This window comes from Mirounga leonina, unplaced genomic scaffold, assembly GCF_011800145.1.
Source record: "Mirounga leonina isolate KUSES-001 unplaced genomic scaffold, KU_Mleo_1.0 Mir_94, whole genome shotgun sequence".
In the NCBI taxonomy this organism is placed as follows: domain Eukaryota; kingdom Metazoa; phylum Chordata; class Mammalia; order Carnivora; family Phocidae; genus Mirounga; species Mirounga leonina.
Window position 1 is genome coordinate 35,442,800 of NW_023270855.1, and position 20,435 is coordinate 35,463,234.

The window sequence follows — 20,435 nt, forward strand, 5'->3', positions numbered from 1 at the left end:
ACAAACAATGCCAAAGGTTATGTTATATACCGTGTGCCTATATGTTATATACCGTGTTTATGTAACATTTATGAAATGATAAAGTTACAGAATGGAGGACTGATTCATTGTTGCCAGGGGTTAGAGATGGGGACAGAGACAGAGGTAAGTGGGTACAATTATAAAAGGACAACACAAGGGATCTTTTGGGGGATGGAATTGTTCTGTATCCTGACTTTGGTGGTGGTCACATGAATCTATACACGTGATACAATTGCATAGAACTAAATACAGACAAACACACACACACACACATACACACACACCAATGAGTGCATATAAAAATGGTGATAACTGAATAGATCAATGGGTTATATGAACATCAGTTTCTAAGTTGTGATACTGTGCTATAGTTATGCTAGATTTTACTACTAGAGGAAACTGCGTGACAAGTGTAAGGGATCTCTTTATACTATTTCTTACAACTGCATGGAAATCTCAATTATCTCATTATAAAATGTTAAAAAAAACCAAGCATTTAGAACAATGCCTGGCTTGTAGGGAAGAGGTCTCGTACATACAGTACCTATTTTATAAGCTTAAAAAGTTTATTTTTATTTTAATTTTAGGCCGTGTAAAAATGGCTGCATCAGAAATGCCATGTTAAAATGTCACACATCCCATTATAATTAATTCTTCAGATCTGGATAAATTTCTCTTGCAGAATTCTTTGTTTAAGGAATCTTTTAAAAGACTATTATGTTTTTATTGTAGATGAAATATATGGGTATAGTACTCAGAATTCTAGGATGGCCCTCATGACATGGGCTCCCTGATGTTATGTCAATGTTTGGATTACATTTTATGCAAAAGGGAATTTGCAGATGTAATTAAGGTTGCTATTCAGTTGACCTTGAGTTAACCAAAAGGGAGATTATCTGGGTGGGCTTGAACTAATCACTTGAGCATTGTAAATCTGAGTCTAGAGGTCAAAGACAGAAAAGTCAGAAAAATTCAAAGCATGGAGGAGGGAATTTGACATGTAAGAAGTGCTCTGTTGCTAGTTTTGAAGATGGAGAGGGTCATGTAGCAAGGACCTAAGACAGGTTCTAGTTGCTGAGAGCAACTGCTAGCCAATAGCCAGCAATGAACTGAATAATGACAACAACTTGAATGATCTTGAAAGAGGACCCCAAGTTCCAGATGAGAGCTCAGCTTGATTGATCCTTTGATATCAGCTTTCTGAGACCATAGGCAGAGAAACCAATTACACCATGCTTGGACTTCTGATCTACAGATTGTGGGGCAATAAATTCATGTTGTTTTAACCTGCAGAGTTTGTGCTAATATTTCATGCAGTAATAGAAACCCAATACAATGGGTTGATTTAAATCTTTTTATTTATTTTTAATTTTAAAAAGATTTTATTTTATTTATTTGAGAGAGAGAGCAAGAACGAGAGAGCACACAAGCAGGGGGAGGGGCAGAGGCAGAGGGAGAAGCAGACTCCCCATTGAGCAGGGAAGCCAGATGTGGGGCTTGATCCCAGGACCCTGGGGTCATGACCTGAGCCAAAGGCAGATGCTTAACTGACTGAGCCACCCAGGTGCCCCTAAATCTTTCTATTTAAATCCATGGTTTAGAGGATCCTATACTAGCAACCAGTTTTGCCTTTTCCCTGGTGTTATGTAAGGGGTATTTCCAGAGGAGGATTCTGGGAAGATGGAGGAGTTGGAGGCACCAGGAATTTGTCTCTCCATCTAGACAATGATTGCACTGTCAGAATCGTCTGATGTAACTATTTTGGAACTCTGGAGTCTATTGAAGGGTTGCAACTTCCAGGGGAAGGCTTAGATGGTAAAATGCCATTAATTTTGGTCAATATTAGCTCTTAACACAGTGGAAGCTAACCATTTCCCACCCTTTAGCCAAGTGGCAGGCAGCTGAACATGTGTGCCTGGAGCAGCCTACACACAGCTTGAAGGAGCCAGAGTGAGCAAAAAGAAACCCACCTTCCAAATATCAAGGATCTGTGTTCTGATCATTGATTGTTGCTTCTGATCTCAGAGGTGCAGTCAGAGTCAGCAGCCATTGTGGTTGCACCTCTCCACATTGGCGCAAGCTCCTTCTCTGCTGAACTGACTTCCAGAGGACTTAAAGGACTCCAGTCCTTTTCCTCCTCATTTGTTTTCTCTTTTTCTCTTTTGTGAGCCATACATTGAAAATTAGGACATTCATGAGCAACTGCAGATATAAGGAAAATTAGAAAATGATGACACATACCTGGGCTCAGAAAAGACTTAAAAAGACCTTATATTTATACCTCAGACTGATCTTTGGCACAGAGATAGCCTACAAAAACAACGACAATAACAAAAACAACAACAACAAACCCCAAACAATAAAAACAGTAAAAAAACCCAAAAAACAAAACGAACAAACAAAAAACCCCAACAAACCATGGGAAATGGGGAGAATCTGATTTCCAGAGTTATCACATCCAGTTTTCAACATCAAAAATAACAAGTCATACAGAAAGTAGAAAAGTATGGTGTAATCAAAGGAAAAAAAAAATCGACAGAAACTGGCCCTGAGAAGACTTGATGACAGATCTACTAGACAAAGATTTTATTTTTTTTTTAAGATTTTATTTATTTATTTGAGAGAGAGAGAATTAGAGAGAGAGAACACATGAGAGGGGATAGGATCAGAGGACAAAGCAGACTCCCTGCCAAGCAGGGAGCCCGATGCGGGACTCGATCCCGGGACTCCAGGATCATGACCTGAGCCGAAGGCAGTCACTTAACCAACTGAGCCACCCAGGCACCCCTAGACAAAGATTTTAAAACAACACTCTTAAAGATGCTCAAAGAACAAAAGGGAGATGCGGGGGAAGTAAAGAAAGAATGTAAGAGCAAAATTGAAGTATCAGTGAAAAGATAGAAAACTCAAAAGAAACCAAAAGGAAATTCTGGAGCTGAAAAGTACAATAACTGAAAGGAAAAATTCACTAGAAGAGTTCAAAGGCAACTTTGAGAAGCCAGAAGAAAGAATCAATGAACTTGAAACAAAAATAGATAAGATTGAAGAAAAGTAAACAGAACCTGAGAGGCCTGTGGGACATCATCAAATGGACCAACACACATATTAAGAGAGTCCCAGAAAGAGAAGAGAGAGAAAGAGGCAAAGAGAATATTTGAAGAAATAATGGTTGATACTTTCCAAATTTGATTAAGGATATGAATATAAACATCTAGGAAGCTCAATAAGCATCCAGAAAGATAAATTCGAAGAGACTCACACCAAGACCATTATAACCAAACTTTTGAAATCTAGAGACAAAGAGATACATTTGAAAACATCAAGAGAGAAGTGACTTGTCATTTACAAGGGATCCTAAATAAGATTATAAGCAGACTTCTGATCAGAAACTTTGGAGGTCAGAAGGCAATGGGTAGATATAATCAAAGTGCTAAAAGAAACAAACAAAAACAAAAACTTCTGTCAACTAAGAACGCTATATCCAGCAAAACCATTCAAGAGGAAGGCAAACCATAAAAGGCTCTTACCTATAGGAAACAAACTGAGGGTTGCTGGAGGGGGGTGTTTGGGGTGATGGGGTAATTAATTAGGTGATGGGCATTAAGGAGGGCACTTGATGTAGTGAGCACTGGATGTTATATGCAACTGATGAATCACTAAATTCTACCCCTGAAACTAATAATACACTATATGTATTATTACACTAAATTGAATTTAAAAAATTAAACAAAAGAGTGAGGGGGCACCTGGGTGGCTCAGATGGTTAAGCGTCTGCCTTCGGCTCAGGTCATGATCTCAGGGTCCTGGGATCGAGTCCCACATCGGGCTCCCTGCTCCTTGGGAGACTGCTTCTCACTCTGCCTCTCTCTCTCTCTCATGAATAAAAAAAAAAAAAAAAAAAAAAAAGAGTGAGGGAAAAATTAAGATACTCCCAGATAAATAAAAGCTTAGGAGTTTGTTACCACTAGAGCTGTCCTACAAGAAATTCTTAAAGGAGTCATGTAGGGTGAAATGAAAAGACACTGGATGGTAACCCAAAGCCATGTGAAGAAATAAATATTTCAATGAAGGTAAGTACGTGGGCAATTATAAAAGCTAGTATTGTAATAATGGTTTGTGATTCCATTTTCTGTTTTCTACATGACCTAAGAGACTAATATATTTACAAAAATTATTAGTCTAAAAACTAGTATTATTGTAACTTTGGTTTGTAACTCCATGTTTCATTTTCTACATTAGGTAAAAAACTAATGCATTTAAAAGAATTATTACTTGTGTTTGGGAACACACAATGTATAAAGATAGAATTTTATGACATCAGCAACCAAAAGGAGTGGAGATGGAGCTGTAAAAGAGTGGAATTTTTGTATGTTATTGAAGCTAAGCTGGTATAAATCCAAAGTGTTAAAATTAAGTGTTACAAATTTAGGATGTTACAAGTCATCCCCATGGTAACCACAAAGAAAATAGCTGTAGAATATACACACACACAAAATGAATATAGAATTTAATCATTTCACTACAAAAAAATCAACTAAGTACAAAAGAAGATAGTAATGCAGGAAATGAGGAACAAAAACATTATAAGGTATACAGAAATAAATAGCAAAATGACAGATATAAGTTCCTCCTTTTCAGTAATTACTTTAAATGTAAATGGATTAAACTCTAATTGAAAGACAGAGATTGGCAGAGTGGACTAAGAACAAGAAAACAAACAAACAACCCCTCCCCACCACCCGCACCATGATCCAACTATATGCTATTTATAAGAGATTCGCTTTAGATCCAAAGACACAAATAGATTGAAAGTGAAAGGTTGGAGAAATATGTTCTATGCAAGTAATAACTGAAAGAGACAAAACAGACTTTAGGTCAGAAAAATTTACAATAGACAAATAAAGGCCTTAAAAATTAATGAAAGTTTCAATACTAGAAGATATGACAATTACAGGCATTTATGAACTTAATGCCAGATCATCAAAATATGTGAAGCAAAAGCTGACAGAACGGAAAGAGGAAGAAGATAGTTTTGCAGTAATAGTTGGATATGTCTGTACCCCACTCTCAATGATAAAATAATCAGAGAGAAGGTAAATAGGGTAATAGAGGATTTAAACAACAAAATAAATCAATAAGATCTAACAGACATAGTCAGAACACTCTATCCAACAATGACAGCATGAGCATTCTTCTCAAGTGCACATGGAACATTCCCCAGGCTAGACCATATGATAGCCCACACATTATGTCTCAATAGATTTTAAAAGATGGTTATCATAGAGGGGCGCCTGGGTGGCTCAGTCATTAAGTGTCTGCCTTCAGCTCAGGTCATGATCCCAGAGTCCTGGGATCGAGCCCCACATCAGGCTCCCTGCTCCGTGGGGAAGTCTGCTTCTCCCTCTCCTACTCCCCGTGCTTGTGTTCCCTCTCTCACTGTGTCTCTCTCTGTCAAATAAATAAAATCTTAAAAAAAAAAAGATGGATATCATAGGAAGTATCTTCTCTAACCACAAAAGGATGAAGTTAGAAATCAGTAACAGAAAAACTGGAAATTTTGCAAATTTATTGAAATTAAACAACACACTTTTAAAAAATGAATGGATTAAAACAGATCACAAGAGAAATGAAAAAATACTTAAAGGTGAATGAAAACAAAAGAAGTGCAATGTACCAAAACTTATGGAATGTAGAGAAGGCAGTATTAATGGGGGAATTTACACATCAAAAGAGTATCAGCAGAGTAAAAAGGCAAGCCACAGAATTGGACAAAATATTTATAAATTGTATATGTGACAACCAATTAATATGCAGAATATATAAAGAATTCCTAAAGCTCAACAACAACAACAACAACAAATCAAACAATGTGATTCAAAAATGGGCAAATGGCTTGAATAGGCATTTCTCTCAAGAAGATATACAGATGATTACAGCTTTGTAATAGAGCTGGAAGTCCAGAATTGTGATGCTGCCAGCTTTGCTTTTCTTTTTCAACATTCCTCTGGCTATCTGGGGTCTTTTCTGGTTCCATACAAATTTTAGGATTATTTGTTCCATTTCTTTGAAAGAAGTGGCTGGTATTTTGATAGGGATTGCTTTAAATGTGTAGATTGCTCTAGGTAGCATTCACATCTTCACCATATTTGTTCTTCCAGCCCATGAGCATGGAACGTTTTTCCATTTCTTTGTGTCTTCCTCAATTTCTTTCATGAGTATTTTATAGTTTCCTGAGTACAGATCCTTTGCCTCTTTGGTTAGATTTATTCCTAGTTATCTTACTGTTTTCAGTGCAATTGTAAATGGGATCGACTCCTTAATTTCTCTTTCTTCTGTCTTGTTGTTGGTGTATAGGAATGCCACTGATTTCTGTGCATTGATTTTATATCCTGCCACTTTACTGAATTCCTGTATGAGTTCTAGCAGTTTTGGGGTGGTTACTAACATAACATAATAAAAAAAAAAAAGAAAAGAGAAGAAAAGAAGATATACAGATGGCTAGTAAGCACATGAAAAGATCATTCAACATCATTAGTCATGAGGGAAATGAAAATCAAAACTCTAAGGAGACACCACCTCATACCCTTTAGGATGGCTACTATCAGAAAACCAGAAAATACAAAGTGTTATATTACCTGCATACTGGTAGAACCCTGGTCCTAACTTCTTCAGTCCTCTCAGTGATTTGGGGACGCTCCAAGGAGCCTCTCACAGGCTCCTAGTCAGTCTTATTTAGCCTCTGTTTCCAGTGCCCAAAGTCCTTTGAAATCAGTGCCCATCACTGCCCTAGGGCTGATGCCCTGAGAGAACGTATCCTCTGTCCTATCCAGGGCACTGTCTCACAGGGTGACAGGGTGCCTAATCAGTTTGCTTGGAACCACCAGGGATTTACACATATTCGCATACACAAATGTATCCGTGGGTGTGGGTGTACTCACAGTAATAACACACACTCTCTTTGAAGAGCCAGTCCTCTCAGCTGTTGGCTTCTTTTATATAATGAGTATCATTCTGATATGTAACCATCCATATTCTTGTTCAGCCATCTATTTATTTATGGTGTTGTGTAACCTCACAAACACTTGTCTGGAATGGAGAAAACCTTTGTTTTGACTGCAGATGATTATGCCTTTTGAGTTCCTGTGTTTTCCATGAAGTTACAGTGAATTCTCACAGTGGTAGGTGGGCAGGAATACACTGCATTTTGGATGAAGGAGAAGCCTAATTATTTGACTATAACTTGAGTTCCAGGATGTCTGTCTCAAGGCAGAAAACATGTCTTATTAAAAAGATGCATTGGTGGGGGAAAAAAAAAAAGGAAAGAAGGAAGAAGGAAGGGAGAAAGAAGCAAGGAAGGAAGGAAAGAAGGAAGGAAGGAGGGAAGGAAGGAAAAGGAAAAAGTCCATCTCTATTAGTTCAAATCCCTGTAGCCATTGGAAAAATTAGCCAAGTCCCATGTCCTGCCAGTTGAGGGTCAGCAGGGTCTTTGCTTTTGCATTCAGAGCTATTTTCCTGCTGTTACCACTGCCACCTCCACTGTTACCCTCTTCTCCTCTCGTTATTGCTTTGACTGTCATTATTTGTGTTGCATTCCAGATTTATGCTAAATGAATCAAATAATCCAAAAATTTGTTTAAGTCACACATTGTTAAACATGCATTTGGAATGACTTCCTGTGAAAGCCTGGGTGCAGAATACAAATATTTTGAATGGACTTATCTTAGAGTTGTACTGCTTTTTTTACTTGTCACTTTAAAACCCTTAATACAAATAAATTGTTTGTACAGTGGGCTTTTTTTAATCCTGAGATAAGAAATACATGGTTTGAAAGCAGAGAATAAAAACATGAATGATAATGTATGCAATGCCCGGGAAAGGTCCTTGCTGCTGCTCATGGGCAGGCGTTATAATCAGCTATTTGGCGTGTTTATTTCAGGCTGCAGATAGTGGATAAAAGTGGCTGGTTGGTTGCCAGCACATGACTTAGTTGCCAAATGGAGTGTTTAGTACTTGTTACATTTGATTTATATCACAAGTTCTTCCCATTAACAGTCTACTGATGATAACCTACTTGGCTTTTCGTGTGGTTACTTTGAAACAGCCACTTGACAACATTTGGCATATCACGAAGTTTAATACTGAATAAAGGAGTGAGTGAATGACTACATAGGTTCTGCCATATATTGATATGGTGCTTGTTGCAGAATGGGCACCCAATACATGTCTTTTCATTGAATGAAAAAATCCTGTGTATGTATTTCTCTGATTCATTGTACGAAGATTAGATTGTGGACTAATCTGGTAGGAAGGATAGAAATAGGTAGAAATAGCAATGCTTACATGTCTGAAGGGCTTGCATCAGTATGGAAGGAGATAGTCTGCTCATCTCTATAGAGCAGACTACCTCCATTTAAATACAAAGTTGAATTACATGGAAGGATGAGGTCTCATCAAAATGGCCTTGATTCTAAGCCAGTGTAACCTCAATGCTGACAATGTCCATAGCCTGGGGTCTATTTTTTAAAAACATGTCCACTTCAGGAATCTTGGCCTTGGATCTGTAATAACATATGCATTAAATATGGTGATCTTTATTTTCAGATTGAAAACTTGCAAGAACAGCTTAGAGATAAAGACAAACAACTAACCAACCTGAAAGACAGAGTAAAGTCCTTGCAGACGGATTCCAGTAATACGGATACTGCACTAGCAACACTCGAAGAGGCTTTGTCAGAAAAGGTGAGCTTGGGCTGAAAAATGGGGGTGTCAGGATTTAGGGAAGTGTGGGGAGGAAGAGATGATCTAAATGTATTTAAATATGCTCGCTTTTTTCCATGTGCTCACACTACCCTCTGTTCCAGCTAGACCTCCCACTCCCATGTTAGCCCTCCTCAGTATACTTGGCACATTAAAAAAACCAGGAGAGCCTTGAAATGCAAACCTGATTACATCACATTTGGACCTGCTTAAAAACCTTCACTAGCTTGTTACTGTTCTTAGGATGATAAAAACTGAAATCCTTAACCTGGCACATATGTTCCATCCCTTCATCCGATATGGCTCATATCCGATCAGCTACCTCTCTGCCTGCTTGCTTTACTCCTCTTTCCTTCCCATCCTCCCACCCTCTTTCCCTTTCTCCTTCTTGTTCTTCTTCTCTCCCTCCTTCACTATTCCCTCTCTACCTTCCTCTACCTTCCCTCTTTTTTCTTCTTTCCTTCCTTCTTTCCCAGCCTCATCCCCCATCTCTCTTCCCTCATTCTGTCTATTCTGGCTATGCTGGCCTAGATCTTCAAATCTGCCATGCTCCCTCCTTTCTCAGACCCTTTGCACACACTATTACCTAGGCTAGAATGTTCTTTACTTTCTGCAGATTTAATTCCTCCTCTTCTGGGAGTTCAGTTTCCTGAGAAGCTGTATTACACAGTAGTCATGGATGTGGACTTGGGAGCTAGACTGCCTGTCTCCTATATTCCCCATTATCATAGTCTATAAACTGTAGTAATGAAGTCAAATAGAAGGAGACTTAGGTAGGAGCTAGTCCCAGCCCTGCCACTAACTAACTGGATGACCTTGGCAAGTAACTCTCTTTCCCAGCACCTCAAATTTGTGGAATGGAAGGCATTAGACTAAATGGCCCACAGATTTTTTTTTTTTAAGCCAATGTATCTTAAAGAAGGCTTCTTTGACTTCTACGTCAGAATCACCAGGAGGTGCCTGTTGAAAATCTGAATTATTAGACTCTATCTATACCTACTAAATCAGAACTTTGGGAGGGCTTGGGATTCTGCACTTTAGTGAGTTCCTGGAGTGAACATCCAGTCATTGTGATGTTCACTCTAGTCTGAGAATCACTGCACTACATAAAAAAATAGAGATGCTAAAAGGAAGAGCTGTAATTCTATGGCTAGATAGAAATGATAACATTATAACTTTAATATTATAAAGATATAAGATTTTACTTGAAAACATAAAAGAATAAATAAGATGATTCTTCAGGAAAAATACTCTTTTTTTAAATTTTTAAGAATTTATTACTGAAACTCTATGTAGTAATTTTCTTTGTAAAAATTTGAATGAGGGAATGTTGGTTTGAAAACTATTAATGAGTATGTATCCTGTTTGCAGTTTTTGAGTGATATGATGTCATTCCATCACTACCTCTCAATTTCTTTCTGCAACTTTACAGAAGTAAACATATACCATATAATTTTTCCATGTCATGGATTCTTGGCAGGATTTTATCATTTTTTTCCCCCGGCTCTATTAAGATTTGATTTATTCTAGTTTAAATACCCGAAGAATCCCCAAATCTGAAACTGTTCCTTTTATTTAAGCACTTCCTTTGAGAATGAGGGGACTACTGCGAAGGAAGGTTGAGGTCTGTGGGAGTCTGCCCCCCTCATATTCATGCCACCACTTGAGAGTTGCATCACGTGGGGCAAGACTCTTCTCTTAGTACATTATTTTCAAAATGCACATTTAAATTAGCTGACCTCTAAGTTCCATTCTCTTTGGAACTACCTTGATAATAATTATTCAGTTTGCTGATCCACAATCTCAGGCACATGGAATCTGAATTAGGCAATAGATGAGGAGTTGAGTAGTTAGATACTTTGAAGAGCCAGGCAGAGAACAAAAATGAGGGAAGTGGGTTTGGTGTGAGGCAGTAGGGACTGCTGGCAACCGTGGCAAGCTGCAGAGTCCTTGACCTACCCCAAACCATTCAAGTTCAGGTTTTAAAGTATTATGATGCTCAAGCCAAATGTGAGGTAGGCCAGCTTTGTGTGAGCTCTTAGTTTTCAAACCTTATTTGCATCTGACTTTTAGCCTTTCATAGTAATGAAGAATAAAAGCAAACACAGGTCAATTTATTTGAAGGGAATTTTCAAAAAGTGACAAAATCAGAATGTTAGTGTATTTGAAAAGCACAGACAAAAACATTGGATAGGAACTGGCAAGGTTCTTTATCATGGGACAAAGAATAATAGATTGCTTTTAAGTATTTATTCCAGTATCAAACTTCTGTGTGTATCCAAATAATCTTATCATCTAGGGAGCTTCTTAAAATACAGTCTCCTGGGTCCCATTTCCTAGTGATGCTGATTCAGTTGCTTTGCCATGGGGCCAAGGAACCTGTGATTTTTAAAAGTATGCCCAGTGATTCTGATGAAAGTGGTTAAATGACCATACTTTGAGAAACACCAAACTTATGCTTTTCCATTTTAAAGATGGGAAATGGCCTTAGTGAGGTGAAATGACTTGCCCAGAAATGAAAATTTTGGACAGATGCAGCACTATTCCCCATTTCTATGTGCTACGTGGATGTCATGGATAGACCATGGTGCATGCTAACTTCTCAACCCAGTGCTCCAGGAAGCCACTTTTGATTTGTCTAAGTTGGCCCTATGTTGGAACTTTGTTGCCTCCTCTGGACTATCCCAAGGCCACTCAGCTCACGGGTGATGGAATGGGACTGAAACTCAAACCTTCTGATAATTGTGCTTTTGACAGCATCACAATCGCCTTTAACGGCCCTTCCCTCACAAGTTCCAGTTTTATCACATTTAATTGAACAGATCCCCTGGAACAAGATATACAAAAAATAAAATGATTAATTAAAAATCATGGACTCATAAGAACATCTAATTATTTTCTGTCATTTGGCTGATGAATAGAACCTATTAGGCACTATTCACCATTCCACTTGAATTATGACCTTCTGGGGAATGTGTTATTCCTTTTAGTTTCTAAGAATTTATATACTTATTCACAGTGCAAAAAATAATGCCACATAGCAAGTTAAGATTGAGTATGACTTAGTTCTAGGATTGACACACAGAAGCTCAAGAGACGGAACCCACAGTATTTATAAAGCTGGTCTCGCCAAGCCTTGCTGTAGCCACATAGCAGATAAGCAGTTGAGAAAGGCAGTTAGCAGAGCCGGAGGCTGCTGTAATTCAGTTCCCGCTCAGTGATAAAGCACAAATAGATTAGACCTGTGCAGAGCCAGATGAGTGCACAAGAAACACTTGCCAATGCAAATAAGACTAAAACAAGAACACATTGTTGGAATTTCTGCAAGTTAGTTGTTAATCAAGTAGATCATGGCATATTAGGGCCTTTTAACACATGTTTTTGACATCTGGCCCTGCGTGGCTGACAGTTAAATTAGTTTTGTGATTGACGGAGAAATATTTTGTAGTATTGAATCATCAATAACACTTAAAAACATTATAGTGCTTGCTGATTTTTTTTGTCATCGATGCCCAGTCAATAGTACAAGTGCTTAGAGTGAATCAACCTACTTACCAAATGGCTCTGACACCTTCTGGATGTTAACATGCATACTTAATTTTATTTCCTTTCCTTTGAAGCTAAGACAGTCCCTAAGTTGAGTTCTTATTCCTTCCTTCAGCTTCTTTAATTGCCTGCTGTATGACAGACAGTTTGCCCAGCCCTGAGTTAAAAGAGCCACAGGATTTGAGTGCTGCCCTTTGGAAAACTAGGCTGGGAGGAGGGACATGCAGTAAAACCATATGAAGGGCGCCGAGTGGAAATAAAGGCCACGTGATCCAGCCAGACCGATTCCTGGGAAGGTTTCCAAGTAGTGAGGCAACACAGTCAGTTTGGGACTTAAAAAAAAATGTCACTCCAACAGCTCATGTGGCGGAAGTGATGGCCTGGAGAGGGCCTGGTGGCTGGGTGACCAGTTGTGATGCTTTTGCAATGAGTGTAGGCATAAGGCAGGAAGGGTTCAGCTGTTGAAATTTTTAAAAGCCCTTGAGAGACGTCCTGTGCACTGAGGCCATTTTCTTCTTTTGTAGATGACATAATCATCCACTTACCAGTGTCACAGAGTCAAATAGGACTGTAACTGGAATCAAGAGGAATCAAATGTAGGCAATTAGTAGACTGATTTGTTCTGTTTCCACCCCCACTGTTGTAATAATATACTTCATTTTAAAGTGTTTTTAACTAATTGCAAAACAATAGTGATACTTCTTTTTTTCCTTGAGAGCATTAGATACTTAAATTATTGTCATTTGGGGTAGAACAGTTGCTTCCCTGGGGGATCTTAAATCACAGGCTAAGTGTTCAAAACAACTTCCCTCTGCATCACATACTGTTTTACATTGTATTATGTATCAGGCCTTGTCTCATACTACATACTTATAAGAATATAAAAGATAATATCAGGATCCTTAAGAGTAGTTGTTGCACCAGTATTTTTTAACATCACCATCTGAAAGGAAGTTCAAATATGTGTTGGGTAATTTGAAATAAATTTTAGAAATCTAACTCAAACTTTACCCCAATGGAGTTTTACTTAAAAAGAAGGCTTTTATTTTGATACTGGTAAATTTCCACAAAACATGTCTACCAGAGCAGTGTTTTCATTTCAACATGTAAGCCAAGGGCGACAATGTTCTTAGATCTCCTTAACTGGCACCATGCATATGTTTGTGGCAGTGTGGTCTCATGGACATGGCTAAGACTCAGAGAGCCCTGGATACTAGGCTGTGCCTTCTGTTTATGTGCTGGGTCACCTTGGATGAGATAGCGGGTCTCTGGGCCTCGATTTCCTACCACAATGTTACTAGGAGCACTGGTTCAGACCTTGCAGTTGTGATGAGGTCTAGATGGAGAAGGGCACATCGCAGTGCCTAGCATGTAGTAAGCTCTCAGTAAAGAAACGCTGCTGTTTGAACTTTGTCAAATTCAAGCAGCATTTTGGAGTCTCTACTGATTGCCAAGAAGCCAATGGAAAAATATGGAGAAAAATGAATATCTCCAGGCACACTGGCAAATCACTTATCCAATGAGCTCATTCTTTATTTTGTTTCAAGTTCTCACTGTGAGTTCAGACCTAAGTCCTAGAGGGCCTAGATCTTGCCCCACTTAGATCCCCTTTCTAGCCAGAGAAAAGTCTTCAGAAACCTAGGAAGTTTTTTTGATATCAAATGGGAAAGCCAAATGAAGAGGGTTGAACCAAGAGGTTAGTTCTGCTTCTTTCACTTGTCCATTAAAGGCTTTAATAAGTCTAGAGTCTTGGTGCCTAAACCTCCCCCTTCTGGAACTGCTTTTGGAATTTCCCAAGTACCACCATGAACCAACAACAGCCTCAGAGCTTGAACATTAAGCTTCCTTGCAACACTGTGATGCTGACTTTTATTAATAAGCCAAAAGCCATATTGATTGTCTTTCCCAAATGCTGTTACGCACAGCCTCTCTTCACGAACCCAAGTTTGACTATCTTGCATGTGTTGACTCGTGTAGAGCATTTCTTACATTTATTGCCTTCCATTTCCTTTCATAGCGTGCGTTGGCACATACACTGATGGTTTCTCACTTCTTTTTTTTTTATTATGTTATGTTAATTACCATGCATTACATCATTAGTTTTTGATGTAGTGTTCCATAATTCATTGTTTGTGTATAACACCAGTGCTCCATTCAATACGTGCCCTCTTTAATACCCATCACCAGGCTAACCCATCCTCCCACCCCCCTCCCCTCTAGAACCCTCAGTTTGTTTCTCAGAGTCCATAGTCTCTCATGGTTCGTCTCCCCCTCCAATTTCCTCCCCCCCTTCATTTTTCCCTTACTACTATCTTCTTCTTTTTTTTTAACATATAATGTATTATTTGTTTCAGAGGTACAGGTCTGTGATTCATCAGTCTTACACAATTCACAGCGCTCACCATAGCACATACCCTCCCCAATGTCTATCACCCAGCCACCCCATCCCTCCTACCCCATGACTCCAGCAACCCTCAGCTTGTTTCCTGAGATTAAGAATTCCTCATATCAGTGAGGTCATATGATACGTGTCTTTCTCTGATTGACTTATTTCACTCAGCATTATACCCTCCAGTTCCATCCACGTCATTGCAAATGGCAAGATCTTATTCCTTTTGATGGCTGCATAATAGTCCATTGCATATATATACCACATCTTCTTTATCCATTCATCTGTTGATGGATATCTTGGCTCTTCCCATAGTTTGGCTATTGTGGACATTGCTGCTATAAACATCAGGTTGCACGTACCCCTTCAGATTCCTACATTTGTATCTTTGGGGAAAATACCCAGTAGTGCAATTCCTGGGTTGTATGGTAGCTCTATTTTCAACTTTTTGAGGAACCTCCATACTGTTTTCCAGAGTGGCTGCACCAGCTTGCATTCCCACCAACAGTGTAGGAGGGTTCCCCTTTCTCCGCATCCCCGCCAACATCTGTTCGTTTCCTGACTTGTTAATTTTAGCCATTCTGACTGGTGTGAGGTGGTATCTCACTGAAGTTTTGATTTGGATTTCGCTGATGCCAAGCGATGTTGAGCACGTTTTCATGTGTCTGTTGGCCATTTGGATGTCTTCTTTGGAAAAATGTCTGTTCATGGCTTCTGCCCATTTCTTGATTGGATTCTTTGTTCTTTGGGTGTTGAGTTTAATAAGTTCTTTATAGATTTTGGATACTGGCCCTTTATCTGATATGTCATTTCAAATATCTTCTCCCATTGTGTTGGTTGTCTTTTGGTTTTGTTGACTGTTTCCTTTATTGTGCAAAAGATTTTATCTTGATGAAGTCCCAATAGTTCATTTTTGCCCTTGCTTCCCTTGCCTTTGGCGATGTTTCTAGGAAGAAGTTGCTGCAGCTGAGGTCGAAGAGGTCACTGTCTGTGTTCTCCTTTAGGATTTTGATGGACTCCTGTCTCACATTGAGGTCTTTCAACCATTTTGAGTCAATTTTTGTGTGTGGCATAAGGAAATGGTCCAGTTTCCTTCTTCTGCATGTGGCTGTCCAATTTTCCCAACACCATTTGTTGAAGAGACTGTCTTTTTTCCACTGGACATTCTTTCCTGCTTTGTCAAAGATGAGTTGACCATAGAGTTGAGGGTCCATTTCTGGGCTCTCTATTCTGTTCCATTGATCTATGTGTCTGTTTTTGTGCCAGTACCATATTGTCTTGATGATGACAGCTTTGTAATAGAGCTGGAAGTCCGGAATTGTGATGCCGCCAGCTTTGCTTTTCTTTTTCAAGATTCCTCTGGCTATGCGGGGTCTTTTCTGGTTCCATACAAATTTTAGGATTATTTGTTCCATTTCTTTGAAAAAAGTGGATGGTATTTTGATAGGGATTGCATTAAATGTGTAGATTCCTCTAGGTAGCATTGACATCTTCACCATATTTGTTCTTCCAATCCATGAGCATGGAACGTTTTTCCATTTCTTTGTGTCTTCCTCAATTTCTTTCATGAGTATTTTATAGTTTTCTGAGTACGGATCCTTTGCCTCTGGTTAGATTTATTTCTAGGTATCTTATGGTTTTGGGTGCAGTTGTAAATGGGATCGACTCCTTAATTTCTCTTTCTTCTGTCTTGTTGTTGGTGTATAGGAATGCCACTGATTTCTGTGCATTGATTTTATATCCTGCCACTTGACTGAATTCCTGTATGAGTTCTAGCAGTTTTGGGGTGGAATCTTTTGGGTTTTCCACATAAAGTATCATATCATCTGCAAAGAGTGAGAGTTTGACTTCTTCTTTGCCGATTTGGATGCCTTTTATTTCTTTTTGTTGTCATTGCTGTGGCTACGACTTCTAATACTATGTTGACTAGCAGTGGTGATAGTGGACATCCCTGCCGTGGTCCTGACCTTAGGGAAAAAGCTCTCAGTTTTTCCCCATTGAGAATGATACTCTCTGTGGGTTTTTCATAGATGGCTTTTATGATCTTGAGGTATCTACCCTTTATCCCTATACTCTGAAGAGTTTTGATCAAGAAAGGATGCTGTACTTTGTCAAATGCTCTTTCTGCATCTATTGAGAAGATCATATGGTTCTTTTTCTTTCTTTTATTAATGTGTTGTATCACATTGATTGATTTGCGGATGTTGAACCAACCTTGCAGCCCAGGAATAAATCCCTCTTGGTCGTGGTGAATAATCCTTTTTAAGTACTGTTGGATCCTATTGGTAGTATTTTGGTGAGAATTTTTGTATCCATGTTTATCAGGGATATTGGTCTGTAATTCTCCTTTTTGATGGGGTCTTTGTCTGGTTTTGGGATCAAGGTAATGGTGGCCTCATAAAACGAGTTTGGAAGTTTTCCTTCCATTTCTATTTTTTGGAACAGTTTCAGAAGAATAGGTGTTAATTCTTCTTGAAATGTTTGGTAGAATTCCCCTGGGAAGCCATCTGGCCCTGGGTTCTTGTTTGTTGGGAGACTTTTGATGACTGCTTCAATTTCCTTAGTGGTTATAGGTCTGTTCAGGTTTTCTATTTCATCCTGGTTCAGTTTTGGTAGTTGATACATCTCTAGGAATGCATCCATTTCTTCCAGATTATCTAATTTGCCGGCATATAGCTGCTCATAATTGTTTGTATTTCTTTGTTGTTGGTTGTGATCTCTCCTCTTTCATTCATGATTTTTTTATTTGGGTCGTTTGTCTTTTCGTTTTGAGAAGTCTGGCCAGGGGTTTATCAATCTTGTTAATTCTTTCAAAGAACCAGTTCCTAGTTTCATTGATCTGTTCTACTGTTCTTTTGGTTTCTATTTCATTGATTTCTGCTCTGATCTTTATTATTTCTCTTCTCCTGCTGGGTTTAGGTTTTATTTGCTGTTCTTTCTCCAGCTCCTTTAGGTGTGGGGTTAGGTTGTGTATTTGAGAGCTTTCTTGTTTCTTGAGAAAGGCTTGTATTGCTATATACTTTCCTCTTAGGACTGCCTTTGCTGCATCCCAAAGATTTTGAAGTTGTGTTTTCATTTTCATTTGTTTCCATGAATTTTTTAAATTCTTCTTTAATTTCCTGGTTGACCCATTCATTCTTTAGTAGGATGCTCTGTAACCTCCATGTATTTGAGTTCTTTCTGACTTCTTTTTGTGTCTTAGTTCTAGTTTCAAAGCATTGTGGTCCCAAAATACTCAGGAAATGATCCCAGTCTTTTGGTACTGGTTGAGACCTGATTTATAACCTAGGATGTGATCTATTCTGGAGAATGTTCCATGGGCACTAGGAAAAAATGTGTATTCTGTTGCTTTGGGATGGAATGTTCTGAATATATCTGTGAAGTCCATTTTGTCCAGTGTGTCCTTTAAAGTCTTTATTTCCTTGTTGATCGTTTGCTTAGCTGATCTGTCCATTTCAGTGAGGGGGGTGTTAACGTCCCCCACTATTATTGTATTGTTGTTGATGTGTTTCTTTGCTTTTGTTATTAATTGGCTTATATAATTGGCTGCCCCCATGTTAGGAGCATAGATATTTACAGTTGTTAGATCTTCTTTTTGGATAGACCCTTTAAGTAGGATATAGTGTCCTTCTTCATCTCTTATTATAGTCTGGTTTAAAATCTAATTTGTCTGATAAAAGGATTGCCACCCTAACTTTCTTTTGGTGTCCATTGGCATGGTAAATGGTTTTCCACCCCCTCACTTTCAATCTGGAGGTGTCTTTGGGTTTAAAAAGAGTCTCTTGCAGGCAGCATATTGATGGGTCTTGCTTTTTTATCCAACCTGATACCCTGTGTCTTTTGATTGGGGCATTTAGCCCATTTACATCAGGGTAACTATTGAAAGATAGGAATTTAGTGCCATTGTATTGCCTGTAAGGTGACTGTTCCTGTATATTGTCTGTGTTCCTTTCTGATCTATGTTGCTTTCAGGCTCTCTCTTTGTTTAGAGGACCCCTTTCAAGATTTCTTGTAGGGCTGGTTTTGTGTTTGCAAATCCCTTTAGTTTTTGTTTGTCCTGGAAGCTTTTTATCTCTCCTTCTATTTTCAATGACAGCCTAGCTGGATTCTTGGCTGAATATTTTTCTTGTTTAGTGATCTGAATATATCATGCCAGTCCTTTCTGGCCTGCCAGGTCCCTTTGGATAGGTCTGTTGCCAATCTAATGTTTCTACCATTGTAGGTTACAGACCTCTTGTCCCGAGCTGCTTTCAGGATTTTCTCTTTGTCTCTGAGACTTGTAAGTTTTACTATTAGATGTCGGGGTGTTGACCTATTTTTATTGATTTTCAGGGGTGTTCTCTGTGCCTCCTGGATTTTGATGCCTGTTTCCTTCCCCAAATTAGGGAAGTTCTCTGCTATAATTTGCTCCAATATACCTTCTGCCCCTCTCTCTCTTTCTTCTTCCTCTGGGATCCCAATTATTCTAATGTTGTTTCGTCTTATGTTATCGCTTATCTCTTGAATGCTGCCCTCATGATCCAGTAGTTGTTTATCTCTCTTTTTCTCAGCTTCTTTATTTTCCATCATTTGGTCTTCTATATCACTGATTCTCTCTTCTGCCTCATTTATCCTAGCAGTTAGAGCCTCCATTTTTTATTGCACCTCATTAATAGCCTTTTTGATTTCGACTTGGTCAGATTTTAGTTCTTTTATTTCTCCAGAAACGGTTTCTCTAATAACTTCCATGCTTTTTTCAGTCCCAGCTAGTATCTTTAAAATCGTCATTCTGAACTCTAGTTCTGACATCTTACTTATGTCCATATTGATTATGTCCCTGGCAGTCAGTACTGCCTCTTGTTCTTTTTTTTTTTTTTTTTTAGGTGAGTTTTTCTGTCTTGTCATTTTGTCCAGAGGAGAACAGATGAATGAGAGAACAAAATGCTAATAGGGTAACAACGTCCCCAGAGAAATATACAGCAAAGAAATCAGAAGAGAGCTGAAACCGGGGCGGGGGGTGGGGGGGGATGGGAAAGAAAGAAAAAAGAAGAAAAAGAAAAAGATTAAAAAAAAAGAATACGATCAAATATGATCAGGCTGGTGAATAGATCAGTGACACACAGTAGGTTTTGGGTGTATTTTGGTCTGTTAGAAGAAACTGCCTCCTAAAATTTTAAAGAAAGAAAAGCTTATAATGTACAAAAATAAGGGTCAATACGATGAAGGGATGGACTATGACTATAAAGATGAAAATTTTAAAAGGTTTTATAAAAGGAATTGATAAGATAAGAAGGTGGTTGAAAAATGAAAGAGAAATTAAAAAAAAAAAAAAAAAAGGGAGAGAATGTGATCAGGCCCGAGAGTAGAACAAAGCCATACAGTAGAGATTTAGGGCATATTTTGGTCTGTTAGAAGAAACTGTATCCCAAAATTTTAAAGAGAGAACAACTTATATATATGCCAAAAATAAGGTTAACTACTATGAAGATATAGAATATGACTCTAAAAAATGAAAAATAAAAAAGATTTTTAAAAAAAGGGATTGATAAGATGTTGTTTGAAAAAGGGAAAAAGAAAAATTCAAAAAAAGAGGGGCGCCTGGGTGGCTCAGTCATTAAGCATCTGCCTTTGCTTCAGGTCATGATCCCAGGGTCCTGGGATTGAGCCCCACATCAGGCTCCATGCTCAGAGGGAAGCCTGCTTATCCCTCTCCCACTCCCCCTGCTTGTGTTCCCTCTCTCAC

The 20,435-nt window shown here is 38.6% G+C and overlaps 1 protein-coding gene across 1 annotated transcript in view; it reads left to right on the forward strand.

Moving 5' to 3' along the window:
* Positions 1–4,962: 4,962 nt before the first annotated feature.
* LOC118005512 (ERC protein 2-like) overlaps positions 4,963–20,435 on the forward strand; it is a 137,580-nt gene continuing 122,107 nt past the window's right edge. The window contains exons 1-2 of the mRNA XM_034997433.1: positions 4,963–5,058; positions 8,623–8,760. Coding sequence (XP_034853324.1) covers positions 4,963–5,058; positions 8,623–8,760 — 234 coding nt within the window. The remainder of the gene's footprint in view (positions 5,059–8,622; positions 8,761–20,435) is intronic.